Source organism: Peromyscus leucopus, chromosome 2 (genome assembly GCF_004664715.2).
Source record: "Peromyscus leucopus breed LL Stock chromosome 2, UCI_PerLeu_2.1, whole genome shotgun sequence".
NCBI lineage: Eukaryota > Metazoa > Chordata > Mammalia > Rodentia > Cricetidae > Peromyscus > Peromyscus leucopus.
This window is the reverse complement of record NC_051064.1, coordinates 132,793,067-132,810,616: the sequence shown is the minus strand read 5'-3', so window position 1 is coordinate 132,810,616 and position 17,550 is coordinate 132,793,067. Positions and strand designations below refer to the sequence as shown.

Genomic DNA, 17,550 nt, shown 5'->3' with positions numbered 1-17,550 from the left:
GACCTCTCGTGAGGAGCTGCAAATTCAGTCCCTGGGAGTTTGGGGCAGTGAGGTACTCCACCTTAGAACCCAGCAGACCTGGCAATGGGTATGCACTCCCTCAGATACTTTATGTAGAAAGTACCAGAATACTTGATTTTAATAGTCAAGCCCACAGAGTGAATTCCTAAGCAGGGAGAGAGTTTTCCAGGACTAGTGTAGCAATCTAGATCTGCTATCTGTAATACTCTGTGAAACCTCCCTTGGCAATGGAACTTCAAGGCAGGAAGGTCACCCCTGACAGACAAGCTGGTCCTAGTAGCCAAGTAAAGACACCAGAGACATGTGAACAACCACTCGAAGACCCGTTCTTGAGAAGGAGCCTGATTAGGCCCATGTGACATTGGAGCAGAGAGCTTTTACTTCTCGGTTATCCACTCTGCCCAAAGGCATAATGTAGAGAGGGATGCTCTTTCCACCATGCCCTGGGCCACTCTCCACCATGTCCTTTTAGCCTTGTAAAGGCAAAAAGCCAGTACCAACAGGTCAGGCTAACAGCTACGGGGCACAGCAGTGAGCAGTTTGCAAGCTCGTAGTCCAGGCTTAATTTTTCCTGCCCCTGTCTGCTGAAAGTCAGGGAGATGAACAAGAACCTTCCAGGGGAACCTTAAGGCATTTAGATTCTCAAAAATTCTCTTAAGGAATTTGGAACTTTACAAGCAATACCTTAAAACAGTGGTTCTGAACCTTCCTGATGCTGTGACCCTTTAATACAGTTCCCCATGTTATGGTGACCCCCAACCATAAAATTATTTTTGTTTGCTACTTCATAATTTTGCTACTGTTATGAATCACAGTGTAGACATCTGATATGCGATCCTCCAAGAAAGGGCCATTTGAACCCCAAATGGGTCAAGACCCATGGGTTGAGAACCACTGCCGTAAAAGCATTCACCACCAAAATAAACAGCACAACAATCTCGTACACACCAACAGCTCTAAACCAAGAGGCTGCCCTGCTGTGTGACCCTTGGGAGATGTCATAAGCAAGGGGGTGGTGGAGCTGTACCTCAAAGTTCATAATACAGTGTGGAATTTTTTCAAAGGTCCACCTCAACTCCTTCAGCTCTGCTCCTCGTCCCCAGAGCTGGCTGGCATTTGTATGGCAGATCTGTTTGTGATGTTTCCCTGTCACATTCTCTTCCTAGGCCCCATCGAAGACATGGCTCGTCTAGGAACAAGGTGGGCCAACGCCATAAGCCCCGACAATGCCTCGCAGCCCTCTGGTCTCAGCCTGGTGTGGTTTTATAGACCAGGTGCCTGCCACAATCACACAGACTGGGCTTCACCACACACACACACACACACACACACACACAACGGCACTGTTCTGTTCGACTCCTGTTTCAAATTAGCATAAGAATTTCTCAAGGCCCACCTTGCATAACATTGAAAAATAGAATCAGAAGGAATCAACCTGATAGACAATCAAATGCGAGGCACCCTCCTCCAAAGACAGCCTGTTTCTGCCCCCAGCTTTACCCTATAAAGCTCATTGGCACAGGCAAAAGAGAGACTGTGTCTTGCCCAGACTAAGAATAGTAAGTGCAGGAGGAATTACATGTCACCCCACAGGCGCACAGTGACTTCGTGCAGAGCACTGCTGTTCTCTGGTGGCTGGAATGTGAGCTGGATTTCTGGCTAGGGAACTCAGCCCCCCTCCTACAAAGCGCTCAGGCCTGAGTGGCCCTTACCCTCCATTCACCTGGCAGAGATACAGGATGCTGAAGCCTTGGGTGTTGCTGCGAGTCTTCTCTACCAGGGTTTTCAAGATGCTCATAAAGGGAAACCTGCCCCCCGGGGCTGAAGGTCACGGTACAGAAGATGAGATTTACAGGGTGTTTCCAACGGCTCCATTGGCTCCAGTGCAGGAAAGAACATTGCCTGTATCCCAGTGGCAACATCTAGATGTAGGAGACGGAACAAAAACTCCAGACCCAGCGCCAGCATTGGCGAGAATGAATAATTCCCGCTTCTGTTGCTTATGGTTCTTACACTTTAACTGTTCACCACCCTAATTTTATTTTTACACTCATAATACTCCAACTCTAGCAGTGCAAATGGGTAGAGACCATATTTATGACAATCATCTACCTATCCTTCAGGCTTCCGCATGTTCCAGGGTTGGTTTTCCTGCCACCATGACTCCTGCTGCGTGTGAGCTACAGTCTTAGTGGGCTGAGAACCTGGAATTCAGGTAAGCCTCGCAGAACGAGCTAGGTTCAGATTATCTGCTGTGGTCGAAGCAGCTTCGTTCTACACCCCCACCACCCCAGGCTGAACAAGAACAGACGTGGCCCCTGAATCTGGCAAATTCAACCTGGATTCCCCAAAGCAAGAAAGATCAGGATAACATCGAGTGTTGCCTGGACTCACAGGACATGTTGGGGATCTCTCCACGTGTGGATCCTGAATGGACCCAGTGGCTTAAAAATAAATAAATAAAAATAAACAAGCTAGAGAAGCCAGCGTAACAGGCTGTGCCTGCGGAACTAAACATGCCCAGTTGAAAAGCAGCTGAAATGATGGAATCATCCAGAGACTTGCCTTGTTCTGCTTCATTTGGTTGCCCACCTTGCTGGTTTCTATAAAGAAGGTTACATGAAAATCTTAGAATAGGGGACCAGGAAAACCATGTCCTCTGCTTTCAAAGGCTAGCTAGCGTCTAAGATTCATGCGAAGGGAAGCCTGTTACCAAGGGTTCTGGTACATCTTGTACTTAAGGCTGTTCACTGCCATGTTGGGAAGGAGCTCACATTTCAGAAGAAGGCCCGGCATCGCACACACATCCTCTTTCACCGACACTCTGCGAGGTTGGAGACAGGCAACCATGAAGGTCACCTCTAAGAGGTGGTAGTGTCTAAGGTCTGCCTGGTCCTGAAAAGACGTCACTCCTAAAGTGCCATCCCACATCGCAAGGCTTTGTAAACAGATAATGCTCATCTCATAGATGGAGGCCTAGGAGTTATTTCGCGGTACCTGTGATTTCAATAACTGGCTGACTCATATTCCAAGCCTCCTATCTTGACTGCCCTCTCTCTCTGTCTACTTATATTGTATTGCTGACAGTAGGTACAGGCTCAAATGTGCCTTTCATAGCAGCTCCCTGTTACAAGTGGGTGTAGGAGACCTTGGCTCGAGAACATTCACCAGTGAAACCTTGATCTTGTGGCAGTGAATGAGGACACTCAAACCTCCTGGATTCTAGTCTCCGCCCCTTCCACTGTGTAGAAAACCTCAGACTGGACCAGCATGGTGAACTCCTTGAATTGCAAATGCCCCTCTTAATTATCCATGTAGCTATAGGGCCTAGGAGAGAGTACTGACCACATCATGAAACTCTTAATATAGGTTTGCTTATCAGAAGGATGGTGTATGGATGGCTGATGGATGGCCAAATGAATAAACCAGAAGTGTGATTAAAAGGAGGCATTATTGGGGGATCAGAAATACTGAACTAAGAATCTGGGGTACTCAGTTCAAGTCTGACCTCCCCATTAACCAGCACTGTGGCACATCGGGGACCCATCTCTGAACTCACATCCTCTTCTATCAAAATGAGATAAATTGCTACTCTACCCACTATCACAGAGATGCCAAAGCAAATCGGGCAGGTATAGTTTAACTCTATTCAAATATAAGTTACACCATTTTGTTATATAGTCCAGGGACTGCCACATGTCACAGGCAGAGCCATTGCTGTCCACAGATGGAAAAAGTGCTACCCAAAGAGAACTGTCCAGTCTCACTGATGACATATTCAATACATTTCCAGCTGTCCTTGCCTTCACGTGCAGAGCTTCTTCAGGCTAGACTTATATAAGCACCCACCACCCTGGGTGGCCTCAAAGCTGCGGCAAGATGTGTTGATACACACTTCAGAGGCATATTGGAGCATCGGGCCTTCTCTACACAGCTGTCTTTGCCCTCTGAAAGCAGTTGGGACTGTTGAACTAAGTTTTGAGAATATCTGAGAAACAGTCCAAGCCTAGTCATCCAGTTTCCTAGGATGCTTGGCCAGCTCCCCAGTCTGGCCCCAGCCTCTCTAGTTAGTCTCCATCCCCATCAATCCCTGGGAGAGCCCTCTGTCCCTGGCAGGTTGGCGTCCTCCCCATCCTCTGATGTGCCTCATACGTGCCAAATTCTGTGACTCCAGCCTTATAATTCTTCCCATCCACCCACCTTGGAATCTAGCCCACCACCCCTTCATCAAGTGCCATCTATCCAGGAGAAAGAGCTCAAGTCCTGTCATCGCCGAGACGTTATGTTTGTCCCAGCCCGTAGGGTCCTCCCCTGTTTCTTCCAGCTAGCCTGCATGTAGACACAGGCTGTAGTTTGCAGGGTCTCTCCAGAAAGATACACTGAAGCGCTAACCCACTGATACCTTTGAATGTGGCCTTACCGTGAATAAGGTCTCTATAATAACTATGTTGCGGCTATACTGGCTTGAGATTGGTCTTAAATGCAAAGACAATTGTCCATATATGGAGAGAGGCATATAAGGATACAGAGGAGAGTGGAATATGCTAAGGTTACCGAAATCTGTTGTCATCTTCCAGAGACTAGCTAAGGGAAAGGGAATCTTCTAGAGTTTTAGAGAGAGCATAGGCCTGCCTACACCTTCCTTTGGGATTTCTAGTCTCCAAAACTACTTTCTGTTGTCTCAAGGCATCCAGATTATGGTACTTCGTTATGTGGGCCTCGGGAAACCAATATGACATCTCCGGCCTCCCACTGGGCAGATGGATACCTGGCCCATCATGGACTCCTAGCTACCCTCTCAACAGTACATCCAGGTCTGAGAACTGCCTGAAGACAGAAGCCGTCTGTCCAACATGCTTTTAGCCTCCCTCACGCAAGTGCCTTATAGCTTGACTGCTTCACTTCAGGCACTATGACCTGACATTCCATCAGGAGTGAGATTACAGCATAAAGGTAAATTCACATCTAAACACGCACAGGTGTGTATTTGTATGTGAAAAATCTTATCATGGAACCCATTCATGAAATAATCTTAAAAATTAAAGAAAGGGGCCCCTACTTTCTACTCAGATTTAACAAGGGCTAGAACAGGGTGACGTAGCGTTCAGGTCACTGTTTCTCAGGGAATAGAGCCCTGCCTCCCAGCTCGAATTTGACTTCTAGGACAAGCTTATCTAAATCTTTTTCTTCAACTCTATTGCCACCAAACCCTACGTCCAGTACAGTCCAAGCACATGTCCTTGGCTCTCTGCCCCTGCTGGGCAAGACTACCCATATCCTTTTCTCCACCATCATATACCCAGGCCCTCACCTACCATGTAATCAAGCCAGGCTGGTCTCTGTTGCACTCTCCCTCACGGCAGCACAGCCCTGTCCTGATCAAGTTAACGGTACCTGATCCCTTTGCTGGGCTTCACATCTGATGCTCTGAAAAGGGACCCCTGGACGGCTCCTGACCCAAGCAGGTCTCTGAGGGACAGTGTCTCCACATGTCGGGTGGGTAGAGGACTTAAAGCATGTGCTTTAAAGCCATTCACCTCACTTGGCACTGGACCCAAGAAGCCCTAACAGAGAAAATTTGATTATAGGTGATGCAAGGACTATTCCCCTTCTCATCAGCCCCTGCACCCACCCGCCCTCCCCTGCCCCCCCCCCCCCCCCCCGCTTCCCAGGGAATAGCCATTTGTCTCTCGTTTTGCTTTGTAAATAAAACCCAGCACAACCTACAATATCCAGTTCAAATGTGGCATTCCCCAATAAAACTTCCTTCTGTTCTCCAAGAATTCACTCCAGTCTCTTAGTTCCCATTAAAACTTCTCTTTTGGCACGTGATTATAATTATCTTATTTCATGGGTGTCTGGCTATGCCTTTTATCTATTACTTAATCCTAGACTGGATGGCTCTTGAGAGAAAAGATCTTGTCTTCTAATTTCTCCTTTCCAGGTTTAGGAAATGAAATGAGAAAATGTAATCACGGGCCCACACGGTGCCTGGCAACTAGTATGTGCTCAATAAATGTCAGGTCCTCTCCCCCTTACACATCACTGGGTCCCCAAGAGCACTTTGCAAAATCGCTCGCATCTTGGGGCTGTCTAATAAATGTTGAACCCATGAATCAGTGAGTACAAGCTCGAGTGTTCAACCGCTTTCCTAAGGTCAATGAGGGCATTTCAGTCATTTTCATTTTCCTGCCTCCATTTCTGAGTTTGTGGGCCCAAATATCCTCCTGTTCCTTGTCTCGGAGCTGAAGCAAGGCCGTGGGTGCTTGGGGCACATTGTCACTCAGTCATCAATCCAGAAATGATAGCTGCAGCCTTCAGGAATGGGCTGGAAAAACCATGGCAACAGTCAGGCCTGCCTTGAAGCCAGTTAACTAATGTTGTCTTTACAGAGAAGTAATTAGTCACGATTTCTACACACATCTCATGTTCTTTCGAGGATTTCTCGAATTCTCACGCATTTGTACATGTATGTTCAGCACCGAACATCTCCCACACTTCTAGGCAAATTTAAATTCTCAGAGTTCGAACCCAATATGCACTGAGTGTTTTCATAGAGTTGAAGCCTGGGATTCTTACGAGCTGGATACATTCTAGATATTCCTGAGAGGAAAAAGCAGAACAGAAGTTGGTGAAGATGCGGCTGCCTTCTTCCCACCCCTGCCGCCATTTGCTCTTTGCATTTTGGACAGAGTATGAAGCCCCCTACAGCGCCACAGACAGCTGGTCACTCCAGAGTCCTTGGGCTGGGCCTCTGGAAGGAGCAGGCCTTGCCCGGAGCATTGAGTTACCTTTGTTTACGTTAAGAGAAAGAAAAGCCAGCGCAGAGCCCGGGACCCCCTGGCAGAGGCCCTGATTTCACACACATTTTCCCCAGATTCCTATTGGCTTGGCTGGAAACCACATATTAAAACCCACCAATCTTTCCACTTGAGCCTGATGAAAGCCAAACAGAAACAGCTGCACTTCACATGTGGTTCAAGTTAATATCTTATCCCGACGGTTTAACTCTAGCTGGCTGGGCTGCTTTTTTAATATTCACAATCTCTTTTGTTTCACATTTAGAGTATGTCTTTCATTACTCGCCAGAGCAGAGGAGCACAATGAAGCTGGTAGCACTTCATTTCTGAGATGTCTGAAATCATTGTTTGTATTGTGCACGATTCAAGACGCACTACGTGTGAGCAAGCTCAGAAGCAGGGGAAAGTGTTAAACAACCCTAACACGAGCCTCGCTACACTGATGTGGAATGTTTCCCTATTAAAAAAGCAAAACCACACGCTAATGGCTCAGAGTTAGCTTCTAAATTTCAGAGCTCACTGAGTCAAGTAACGTGATAACTTTACTGTTTTCTTCCTTCCAATGGCTTTCAAAACCATTGTGCCCTTTACATGTAGGAAAGTTTAATCAACGTGTGGCTAATTCCACGTGCAGGCAACATCACACACTATTTCCACATGCATACACACACACACACACACACACACACACAAACAAACATGAAGATATACATATGCATACACATACACAAACATACACACCAACGCAAACATACTTCACAACCATATTGGGCATGAGTAACTTTCAAGCCTATTGAAAATATGCAAGTTTACTTCCTCTGGAAAACTGCCCATCAAATTCTAGAGCTTTTGCCTCAGCAGGAGCTCTCTGAAGAATGTGACATCCCCTACTGCATCTCTACGAAATGATGTCATTGGTTATAAAACGATGAGTTTGAGAGCCTGGGAATGTTCTGCAGGTTGCTGTTTATTGTGCCCCGTGTCTTTAAAAAGTCAAAACTGAAAAGACTTCGACAAGTCCCTTTCACTCATGAGTGGTTAAAGGTATGGCTACGTTTTTGAATGGATCTTGAATTTTTCTAGTGTTCTGTTTCTGTGTTTCAGCCCTGAGGAAAAAGGGAGATATTGCCAATGTTTTGTGAACTTTTAATATTTGCAGCATGTGATTATGATCTAACTTAAGCCTCATAAGAAAGCCATCCATGAGGTACTTACTGTTAGTATCCCTGTTTGTGGGAAAAGCTAAAAAAGGGAAATTCAATAGCTTGACAAGATGGCATGGCTAGAAAGTTATTGGGGCAGAGATCACCACATGACCTCAATATCTTGTGTCTGATTCTTCTCTAGTCTAAGAACTGTAGAAATCAGAAGTGTATTGGCTGCTATTGATCACGTATGCAGCCATACAATGAAGATTATGTAGAAGGCAGAATTCTAAGATGGTGTCCAGGACTGCTGACATCTGCTGTTCATGCCCTGTAGATTCCCTTCCCTTGAACATAGGTGAGACCTATGAACAAAACCCTTAATTAGGTGCATTATATGACAACATTAAAGATGATTTTATAGATGTAATTGGGGTCTCAAATCAGTTGACTTTGAGCCAGTCAAAAGGGAGATGACTTTGGGTAGACTCAGCCTAAAAATGTGAGCTCTTTAAAAGGACTGGGCATTGATGAAGAAAGAGTCAATGGCATAGAGGTATTCCTGTTGACCTTGAAAAGAAAATGCCAAGTGGCAGCATCAGCACCAGAGTCTAGAAGCTGAAAATGGATTCTAGCTGCAGTGTCAGTCCTAACCACCACAGAGAACTGATCCAACCAGAGAACTTCAGATGAGGTGACAGAAATGATTAGCGCTTGGTTTTCTAAGACACTCTTAGCCAAGGACCCAACTAACCCTGCCAGACCTCCAGAAACTATGACATAATAAAAGTCTTTGTTGATGTATTGCACAGCAGTAGAAATTAAGACAAATTATGCTTTCTAAACATCTTTGTTGCTGTTGGGTACAATTGTTTGACCTCTTGGAAGGACTCATTCCTCAATCTTTCCGAGGGGTGGAAGGGCCAATGAGGCTGTGCCCTTGTGTGGGGGGGGGTGTTGCCTTGGCCTCTTCCTTCTTTCTGCGTCCTGGACATGAACGGCTTAGCTGCTCCCACACGGTAAGCTGGAACTTCTGAAACCAGGAGCTCACAGAAGTCCTTCCTTCCTGACATGGTTTCTGTCAGGCGCCTGTCCCAGCAATGTCAGGAGTGACCCACACACACACACACACACACACACACACACACAGCAGGCTCATGGAGACCTGGGCACATCCTTTACCATTTTTCAGTGGTACTAAGTTCAGCTGAGCGTCCAAGTTCCTTAGCACCAAATTGAAAGAGAAGATGTTTGATTTGCCTGCTCATCAAAGGAACACAGGCCAATTCCATCAAGCATCTCAGAGTCTCTGATGTCCCTAGGGAAGGACACGCATACCTGACCTCAGCACATCTGTTCAATCCAATCAGCTGTATACCTGAATACTAGGGTTTGTTTCTGTATCAGTTATGTTGTGTAGTGTTATGACCAGATGCCTGACAGTCAGCAATTGGAGATAGGAAGAGTTTCTTTCCACTTGTAGTCTAAGGGGATACCATCTATCATGGTGGAGAAGGAGTAGGAACAAAGCATGAGGCATCTGGTCACATCATATCCAGACAGGAATCGGAGAGCAGACAGGATGTGGATCCCAACTCTGAGACCTCAAAGCCCCCTCCAGTGATGGACTTCTCCAGCAAGTTTCCACTTTCTCAAAGCCCCACAACCTTCACAAGCAAAGCCACCAGCTGGGAACTAAGTGTTCAAACACGGGAACTTGTAGGGGATATTTCACATCAAACAAGAACATTTTCCCTCCATCCATGCGAAGATACACATAGGAAGCGGTCTGGGCTATTTGATCTGGAAGGGTGTGCTTGGGGCTACCACTCCTATCCTGAGCCGGGATGGGCCTATCATTTTAGGGCAAGGCCGGCTCCTTTTTGGCTAAGCAGGACTGAGAGTTCTCCACATCTTGCTTTTCCGCTTCTAGAAGTGGTCCCTTATGTCGCCCGACTTTCAGCCTGGTGGGAGCCCAAGCTTAGCGCTCTGTCTTCTGCTTATTTGTGATAACAGGTTTCAAGTTCTTGTCGTTTCCTGCAGAGCACAATTGCAAAAAGCAAGACACACTGCACCCTCCAGAACCAAGTGGAGAATCAGGGCGAGGCTTGAGCAGGCTACAGCAGCACAGGTTCGTAATCTCAGCTCTGGGGAGGGGTAAAGCAGGAGGATGGCCATGAATTTGAGGCCAACCCCGGGCTATATAGCCAGCCCCTGTCTCAAGAAAGAAACGAGAACTTAAAAAAAAAAAAAAAAAAAAAAAAAAAAAAAAAAAAAAAAAAAGGAGAAAAAAATAAATTATTGAAGCATTTAAAACCACTGTTTTTTGAATATCTACATAACTCTCCGAGACTCACTCCATCTTACATGTGCTGTTTCTATGAAAACTTGACTCTGGTGTATTTGTTTTTCAATAAAGTCCAAAACCCAAAGTAACTCAACAGGGAATCCCCTCTGGTGTTTCTCAGGCTTGGTAATAAAGCTCCTTATTGGCTCTCACTTAAACCTTTCTGGAAATAGCTGGGTCCTCTTGTGCTGTCTCTGGGAATGCAGGGCGGCCAGTGTGCAAGGGTGGATTACAGGGAAGCAGGGCCACAGAGCTGGATATTAACACTCCTTGCCTCTCCATGCCGTCCAGGTGACCGCCTTTGGAAATCGCACATGGCTTATACTGCTATTCATGTCATTTAAGGGAAAAATTAAATAAAAGCATAAAGGGGAACCAGCAGTATTTTAAGAGATTTTGTTTCTTCTTAAAGCTTGTGCTCATGTGCTGGGACCTGGGAGGAGGTATTGTGTTATTCAGGACCTCTGGAAACACTTAAGACTCAAAAGGACCCATGACCTCAGCCCAAGCTTCTCCAGAGAAAACAGAAGCTAAAAAGCAAACAAAATATCCACCTTGCTTCCTTCCACATCACCCTAAGGTAAGTGGCCTGGCCCTCACTTACCTCACTTGGCCGACACCAGAATGTGCCTGAGAGCTGGCCATCCCTTTACCATCTGACTGAAACTGACCAATGGGCATACCATGGTTAATTTAATGTGCCCACTTGGCTGGGCATCGTACCACTCTACTCGGTCAAACAATATTCTAGGTGATAAGGGGGCATAGCACCTTATCCTGAGCTTCCTCACAGTCCATTAATGGGGAACCTGAGCCAATGCACAACCTTACCATGCTCACAGAATGGGGGGTGGGGGGGGCACTCACCTTCAGGATGAGCACAGTGACAAAGGCCACTGAGAAGATGATCATCATGTTGACAAACTGGCTGTGTGGCATGCCCTCCTGGCTCGGGAGATAATTCTGCAACGATATAGAGCCTCATCAAGACCTCAGCCCTCAGGTCTGTAGTCCCTCCAACTAGTCAGGATCACAGGTACACACACACACACACACACTCCACCTTGGCAGCTCCCAACTCAGGAGCCCCAGGGGAAATGAGTGTAGCTGGCGCTTCCCAGGCTGGGAACCACCTCATAGGCTCATCAGATGGCTTTAGCTGCTAGGAGCCACCTAGTCCTCTGACACCTGGCAGGTGTCACACCCACCACCACCAGGGTAGCTCCAGCTGGGACCAACTTGCTTGACACCAGGTATGAGAGGTACCACCTCAGGGGAAGGAGCAGATATGCCCACACATCCTGTCTCCCTGTCTTGTTTATTGAAACAGTCTTGCTATGTAGCCCAGGCTGGTCTCAGACTCACAGCAATCCTCCTGCCTCAGCCTCCCAAGTGCTGGGATTACAGGCAAACACCGCTACACCTGGCACCCCCACATGTTCTTTGATATTCCTTCTTCTGAATTAAGGAACACTGGCCTCTTCCTTGGAGGGGGGCTAGACTCAGTTGGGAGCAGACATGAGCTTTCAGGAGTAGCCAGCCTGATGCCAGAACGAAGAGATCCCTATTGATGCCTTGCTTTCTCCTTCTCAGTCCCTCCACTGAGGAAAGCCAGAAGCCATGCCCTGAGGACACTCAGGCTGCCCTACTTAAGGTCTGCACTATGAGGAACCTGTAAGGCATCAGTGCTGATGCAAAAACCCCTGGAGAGCAGATCCCTTGACTCCAGCCCAGGACCATGCTAGCTGCCACCAACTGAACCACCTAGCCAGCCACCGCAAAGTTCCTGGTCCTCAGACCCTTGTTATTTTAGGCCACCGTGCTTAGGGACAGTGAGTTAGACAGCAGTGGACACTTGTCATTCCTATAATGCAGCTGCCAAGGCAGGAGGCTATATGACTCACTGTGGCCAGGCCTCTTTTCACTCTGGAAGTTTCTGTCTGACAGTTGCTTCCCCAATATGTCATTCACACCTGAGTCGTCCCCCCCCAGGAAACTCAGTCTCTGACCATGACCCCTCCCGGGAGTGGGGGGGGCACCTTGCCCCAGGCTGCACAGCCAGGATGTGGCCTGGTCTTCCACCGAGACTCACCATGTGGTTCATGGACTTGAAGTTAAGGTAGGTGGGTACTTCCATGTAGGTGCTGCACAGGGTCAGAATGCTCAGGCAGAAGTCGAGCAGCTGCAGGGTCATCAAGGGGACCTTCGAGGGACCCTGAGGAGGACCAAGAGGAAGCATGAGGCCCCAGGAGCAGGGCACAGAGTGGGCCCTCCCTTGGGAGACTACCCACCAGCCATCCCTCGTCAACTGTGCTTGGAGAAAAGAGATGTTCAGGGACCGGAGCTGGGGGGTTGTGAAAGGCAAGAACGACAGAGCTGTGTGTGTTGTGGCCGGCTAGGGCCATCACAGTTTTCCTCCTTTCCTCCATTCCTTGGTCTTAACCATCCACCCATCTCGTTTGATTCCAAAAGAGGAATTAGACTAAGGCTGAATCCTGAAAGGGCACCACCCCCTTTTCTCCGGGGTAACCCCACACATGACCAGTGTAAACAGCCATCTCACCAGGCTCTAAGGCCTGGAGACGTATTACTCTCGTCTGAGGCTGGGGCTGTTGCCCTGTGGTAGCACTACACACCAGGTTCCAACCCCACGGCACCCTCGTTTGGTCCTAAGGCACGAGGTACAGCCCGCAAAGGAAGGAGCCTAGGAGTGCTGTGCGGGATTAGGGGCCTTGTTAAAGGATATCAGAGAGGAAAAGGGCCCTGCCTTGGCCAGCCTGCCCAGGGGAGGTCATGCCCACAGGTACTCACGGGCCGGGGCCGGGTGGCGAGCTTCAGGTAGGCTGGCAACTCGATGTAGGAACCCAGCAGTGTGAGCAGGCACAGCAGGAAGTCCATGATTTGAAGGGACAGGAAGGGGATCAGGTACTTCTCCCGGTTCTAGAAGGCAGGTCCATCCCGTCAGGTGCCCCTGACATGCCAACACTCCGCTGTGCCGCCCCGTCCCCATGCCTCCTGTTCGGTCCCTGGCTATCACTGATGCTACCAGATCTGTGACGAGGCCTTGTCCACACACCTTCCTGTGAGCCACACTCTCAGAGAACACCAGGGAACCAGTTCCATGTACAGGGGGGGCTCTGTTACAGGTTTTTGTTTGTCTGTCTTTGGTTTTTTTGTTTTTTTTTTTAAGACATGATCTCATACATTCTAGGCTGGCCTCAAACTCCCTTTGTATCCAGGGATGACCTTGAACTCCTAAGTCTCCTGCCTCCACCTCCAGAGTGCGTAGAGTGCAGGTATGCACCATCATGCCGGTATGTACCATCGTGCCCTGTCTGTGCAGTGCTGAGGACTGAACCCAGGACCTTGTGCATGCTGGGCAAGGCCTCTACCAACTGAGCCCAGCAAAGGGGTCATGAGATGATGGCACGGGGAAATGGTGGGAACTAGGGGGTGTGGCCTGATTAGAGGTTAAAGGTCACTGGGGTGTGCTCTGGACTCACCCATGACCCTCTTCTCCCCTCCCTCCTTCCTGGCCACCACGAAGTGAGCAGCTTTGCCAGCCATACGGGCCCTTCCTCCTCACTGTGATGTTCTGCCTCATCTCACACCCAGAGAGTGAAAGAGAGCCAGCACACCGTGGGCTGGGAACACGAGCCGAAATGAACCCTCCTTCTACATGCTTCTCTCCGGTATTTTCACCCAGCAATGGAAGCTGATGACAGACTCCGAGAGCGGAACCTGACTCATCATTTCTTCCTCAAGGACCCACAAGGGGTCCGGTCTACAGAGAAGGGAACCGGACAGGACATCCTGGAAGGAGATAGCGGCTAGATCCAGAATTTGTTAGATGAACGAACGTAGCACGAGGCCAGATGCAGAGGCATCAGCAGGCAAAGGCCAGGGGAGGAGCCTGCAGGGGAGGAGCCTGTGGGGAGGAGCCTGCAGGGGAGGAGCCTGCAGGGGGAGGAGCCTGTCCTTTGTAGTAGCCATCTTCCTCCGGGTGGTCCAGGCCACATGTGACAGGCCATGGGAGAGGTCAGTATCTCTCTCCACTGGTGGGAACCCAGCACCCATGTATATATGCCCCGTTGTAACAGAAAAGGTGGTATCCTGGGGGTGTTGTCTAACACAGGTGACAGAGGAACCCTGTTTGAGTCTTCAGGGACCGCTGCTCTGCGTTTTTAGCTGGACAGTGTGAGTTTCTGCACCATCCCCTGTAGGCACACCACACCGTGAGGACACTCCTGGGAGATGAGGTTCTCAGACACAGCAGGAGTGGCCAGGGAGTGAGACACTCCAGCCCAGCATTAGGCCACCACCTCTGCCTAACCAGCATCCCCACCATCTACAAGTGGGACTCTCTCCAGGTGGCACCTCTTTTTTTTTTTTTAATTATTTATTTACATTTATTTTATGTGCATTGGTGTGAAGGTGTCAGGTCCCCTGGCACTGGAGTTACAGACAGTTGTGAGCGGCCATGTGGGTGCTGAGAATTGAACCCAGGTCCTCTGGAAGAGCAGCCAGTGCTCTTAACTGCTGAGCCATCTCTCCAGCCCCAGATGTCTCCTCTTTTGCAGAAAGTGTAGCCACACCCTGACTCAATCGCTGTCAGGTGCCTCCATGTCACCCCAACTCTCTCTCTGGGTCTGTCTGCCTTCCCTAGTGCAACCACACATTCCCAGGATTTCATGAGCAAGTGTCCCTCTGCGTGGGAGCAGGGCGGGGGCAGGGGAGGGTGGACTCTTGTCCCTAAGGACAAGCTCAGTTTCAGTCTCCCTATAACCCACACTGTTATCCCTTTCCTCGTTCATCTCAAAGCTCCCAACCCTACTCATACTCTCCAGAATGCAGGTCCCCTGTGAGTACCCCGCCACCCCGAAGCCCCCCTGATAGCCCAGTCAGGTCACATCCTGAAAGGGACTGGAGCTGACAGATTATGGAGTCATGGGGAGCAGCATCTCCCCCACAAGAACATGGGAAGATCTTGGGGTACTCAGGACAGCAGGCCTTACCTTGACCACTCCGAACAGCAGGCTGATGCTGATGGCGAAGAGCACTCCAATGAGCAGGAAGCTGGAGAGCAGGTCGGCTGCAAGGCAGGGCAGAGGCTGAGGCAAAGTCTGGATGGGTTTTGGGGACCAGAACCCAGGAACTGCTAGTGTGGGGCCATGAGTGTGAGCAGTGAAGCCCGGGACCAGACCAGGGTAGGAGGCTGGTTTCCTTACCCAGATGAGGGCTATGAATGGCAGAGAGAGAGATTGATGGGCAGGACACATGCGCAGTGGCCAATATGGTCTGAGCCTCAGAGCCTGAGAGAGCCCTTAGCATAAACAGGGGAGAGCCTCATTCGCAGATGAAATACTCCAGGCTCCTCAAGAGTCCAGGGGTGAACAGGAGTCCAGCGAAGATGGCAGGACTACAGAGCCCAGCCCATGAGCACTGTCCACAGGCCCCTCCCAACCGCCGCAGTCCCCAGACATACCGATCCTGAGGTATGGCATCTTGGAAAACCTGCAGGAGACCTTCCCGCGGGCCACCTCCACCACATGCTCAATGAACAGCAAGACACTCATGACCTGGGAGAGAGCAGAACCCCAGTCAGCCAGGGCCGCCCTCCAAGCAGCTGCTGTCAAGGGGCTGGGTGACAGCTTGCCTAGTCTGTGAGCATCCTGGGTAAATGTATGGAGTTCCAGTGCCTCATCCCGGCCCTTCCTCTTCCTTGCTGTGTGACCGTGGACAGGTGACCTAACTTCTCGGTGCCTCCGTTTCCTCATCTGTAAGTAGGGTTCATACCTTAGGTACCCGCTGTGAGGAGGTACAGGGCAGACTCAGAGGGGACACCCTGCTCCTCTCATGGGCTGAAGATCAGGTACCTCAACTGCACCCCTTCCCTGCACCCCCTTTCCAGAACAGGCTCTGACTGACGTGGGACCTTGGCCATCACACCCAAGCATCATGGAGCTGCGTTCAAGTCCATGGGCCAACAGCAGAGGCCTAAGACACACTGTGGAGCGCCAGGCCCTGGGTAAGCGGTTGCCAGTCACCACAACTCCAGGGTCCCGCTTTCCCAGCTACAAAGGAGCTGATACCACCTGCCTCTTAGAGCTGTGGGGAGCCAGACAGGACCACTGACTGCAGGTGAGAAAGCTCAGTCTGCACAGCAAGGAGCAGGTACGGCCCAGGCTGCCAGCTCCAGCGAGGAGGCCCGGGTCTCCTGTTTGTTTGCTGATGTGGCTGTTGGCTTTAGAGGATGGATGGATGGATGGATGGACGGACGGACGGACGGACGGACGGACAGGTGGATGGATGGATGGATAATTGATGGCTGGATGGATGATGGATGGATGATGGATGGATGGATGATGGATGGATGATGGATGATGGATGGATAATGGATGGATGGATGGAGGGATGGATGGATGAATGATGGATGGAGAGGGAGAGAGGGAGGGAGGGAGGGAGAGAGCCTGTCCCTTGGGGGTCCTGACCATGTGGGACCGAGAGAAGGGGTGATTCTGACAGGCCTAAGTAGTGGGTGTCCCAGTTGCCAAAGCTGCACTGTGAAAGGATTGCCAGGGGTTGGTCACATTTTGTCTACACAGCAGCCATCTAGCAGAAGAGAGCCCTACACCAAGCAACCGCAGGGACCTCACACCTTCCGCGTTCTGTGTCTCTCCAGGAGTTCTGTGCCCCTTACCTACTACAACACACTTGGTTAGTTGTTCTCCAGGAACAATCCCCCACACTGAGATCAGGACTCCTCCTTCCCTTGTGTGGTGCCCTATCTCTATCAATACAGCCTAGGTTCCCGTTGGCTTCCTAAGTGGCAGGTCACACTGAGCAGACAGGCAGGCAGACACCCTCCATCTGTTTTCCCTTGCTAACTCCAGGGGTGGGAGGGTGGGGGGGTTGTTTGGTTTGGGGAGGGGGTTTTTCTACAAACCACAAAAATACAACCGAGTAGGATTTCAGCTGATTATGACAACAAGCTAATACCTGAAAGAAGCCAACGGCCTTCCAGAGGTCAGGCTGAGGCTCAAGGAGCCTTGGTGATTTTTGGCTTTTGATTATCAGCCGTTTCCTGCTGTGAGTTTCTTGTGTGCTGTTGTAGCTTTTCCATCATTTATTGGGCACCATTTCCCCTCTACTAAAGGAATATTTAGGTAACCTGCGCTGACAGCTATTCACAGCCAGAACCCCAGTTCAAGCCTCCCTGTAATTATCGTCATTGGCA

The 17,550-nt window shown here is 49.6% G+C and overlaps 2 protein-coding genes across 2 annotated transcripts in view; one reads left to right on the top strand and one right to left on the bottom strand.

Moving 5' to 3' along the window:
• Nucleotides 1–15,914, bottom strand: part of LOC114689194 (lysosomal-associated transmembrane protein 5-like) — a 24,527-nt gene extending 8,613 nt beyond the window's left edge. Inside the window, exons 1-5 of the mRNA XM_037202327.1 lie at nt 15,799–15,914; nt 15,329–15,405; nt 13,125–13,253; nt 12,406–12,528; nt 11,085–11,276 (exon numbers count right to left, since the gene is read on the bottom strand). Coding sequence (XP_037058222.1) covers nt 11,085–11,276; nt 12,406–12,528; nt 13,125–13,253; nt 15,329–15,405; nt 15,799–15,889 — 612 coding nt within the window. The 5' untranslated portion in view covers nt 15,890–15,914. The remainder of the gene's footprint in view (nt 1–11,084; nt 11,277–12,405; nt 12,529–13,124; nt 13,254–15,328; nt 15,406–15,798) is intronic.
• The window catches only part of Oprd1 (opioid receptor delta 1), a 52,298-nt gene that overhangs the window by 11,007 nt on the left and 23,741 nt on the right, over nt 1–17,550 (top strand).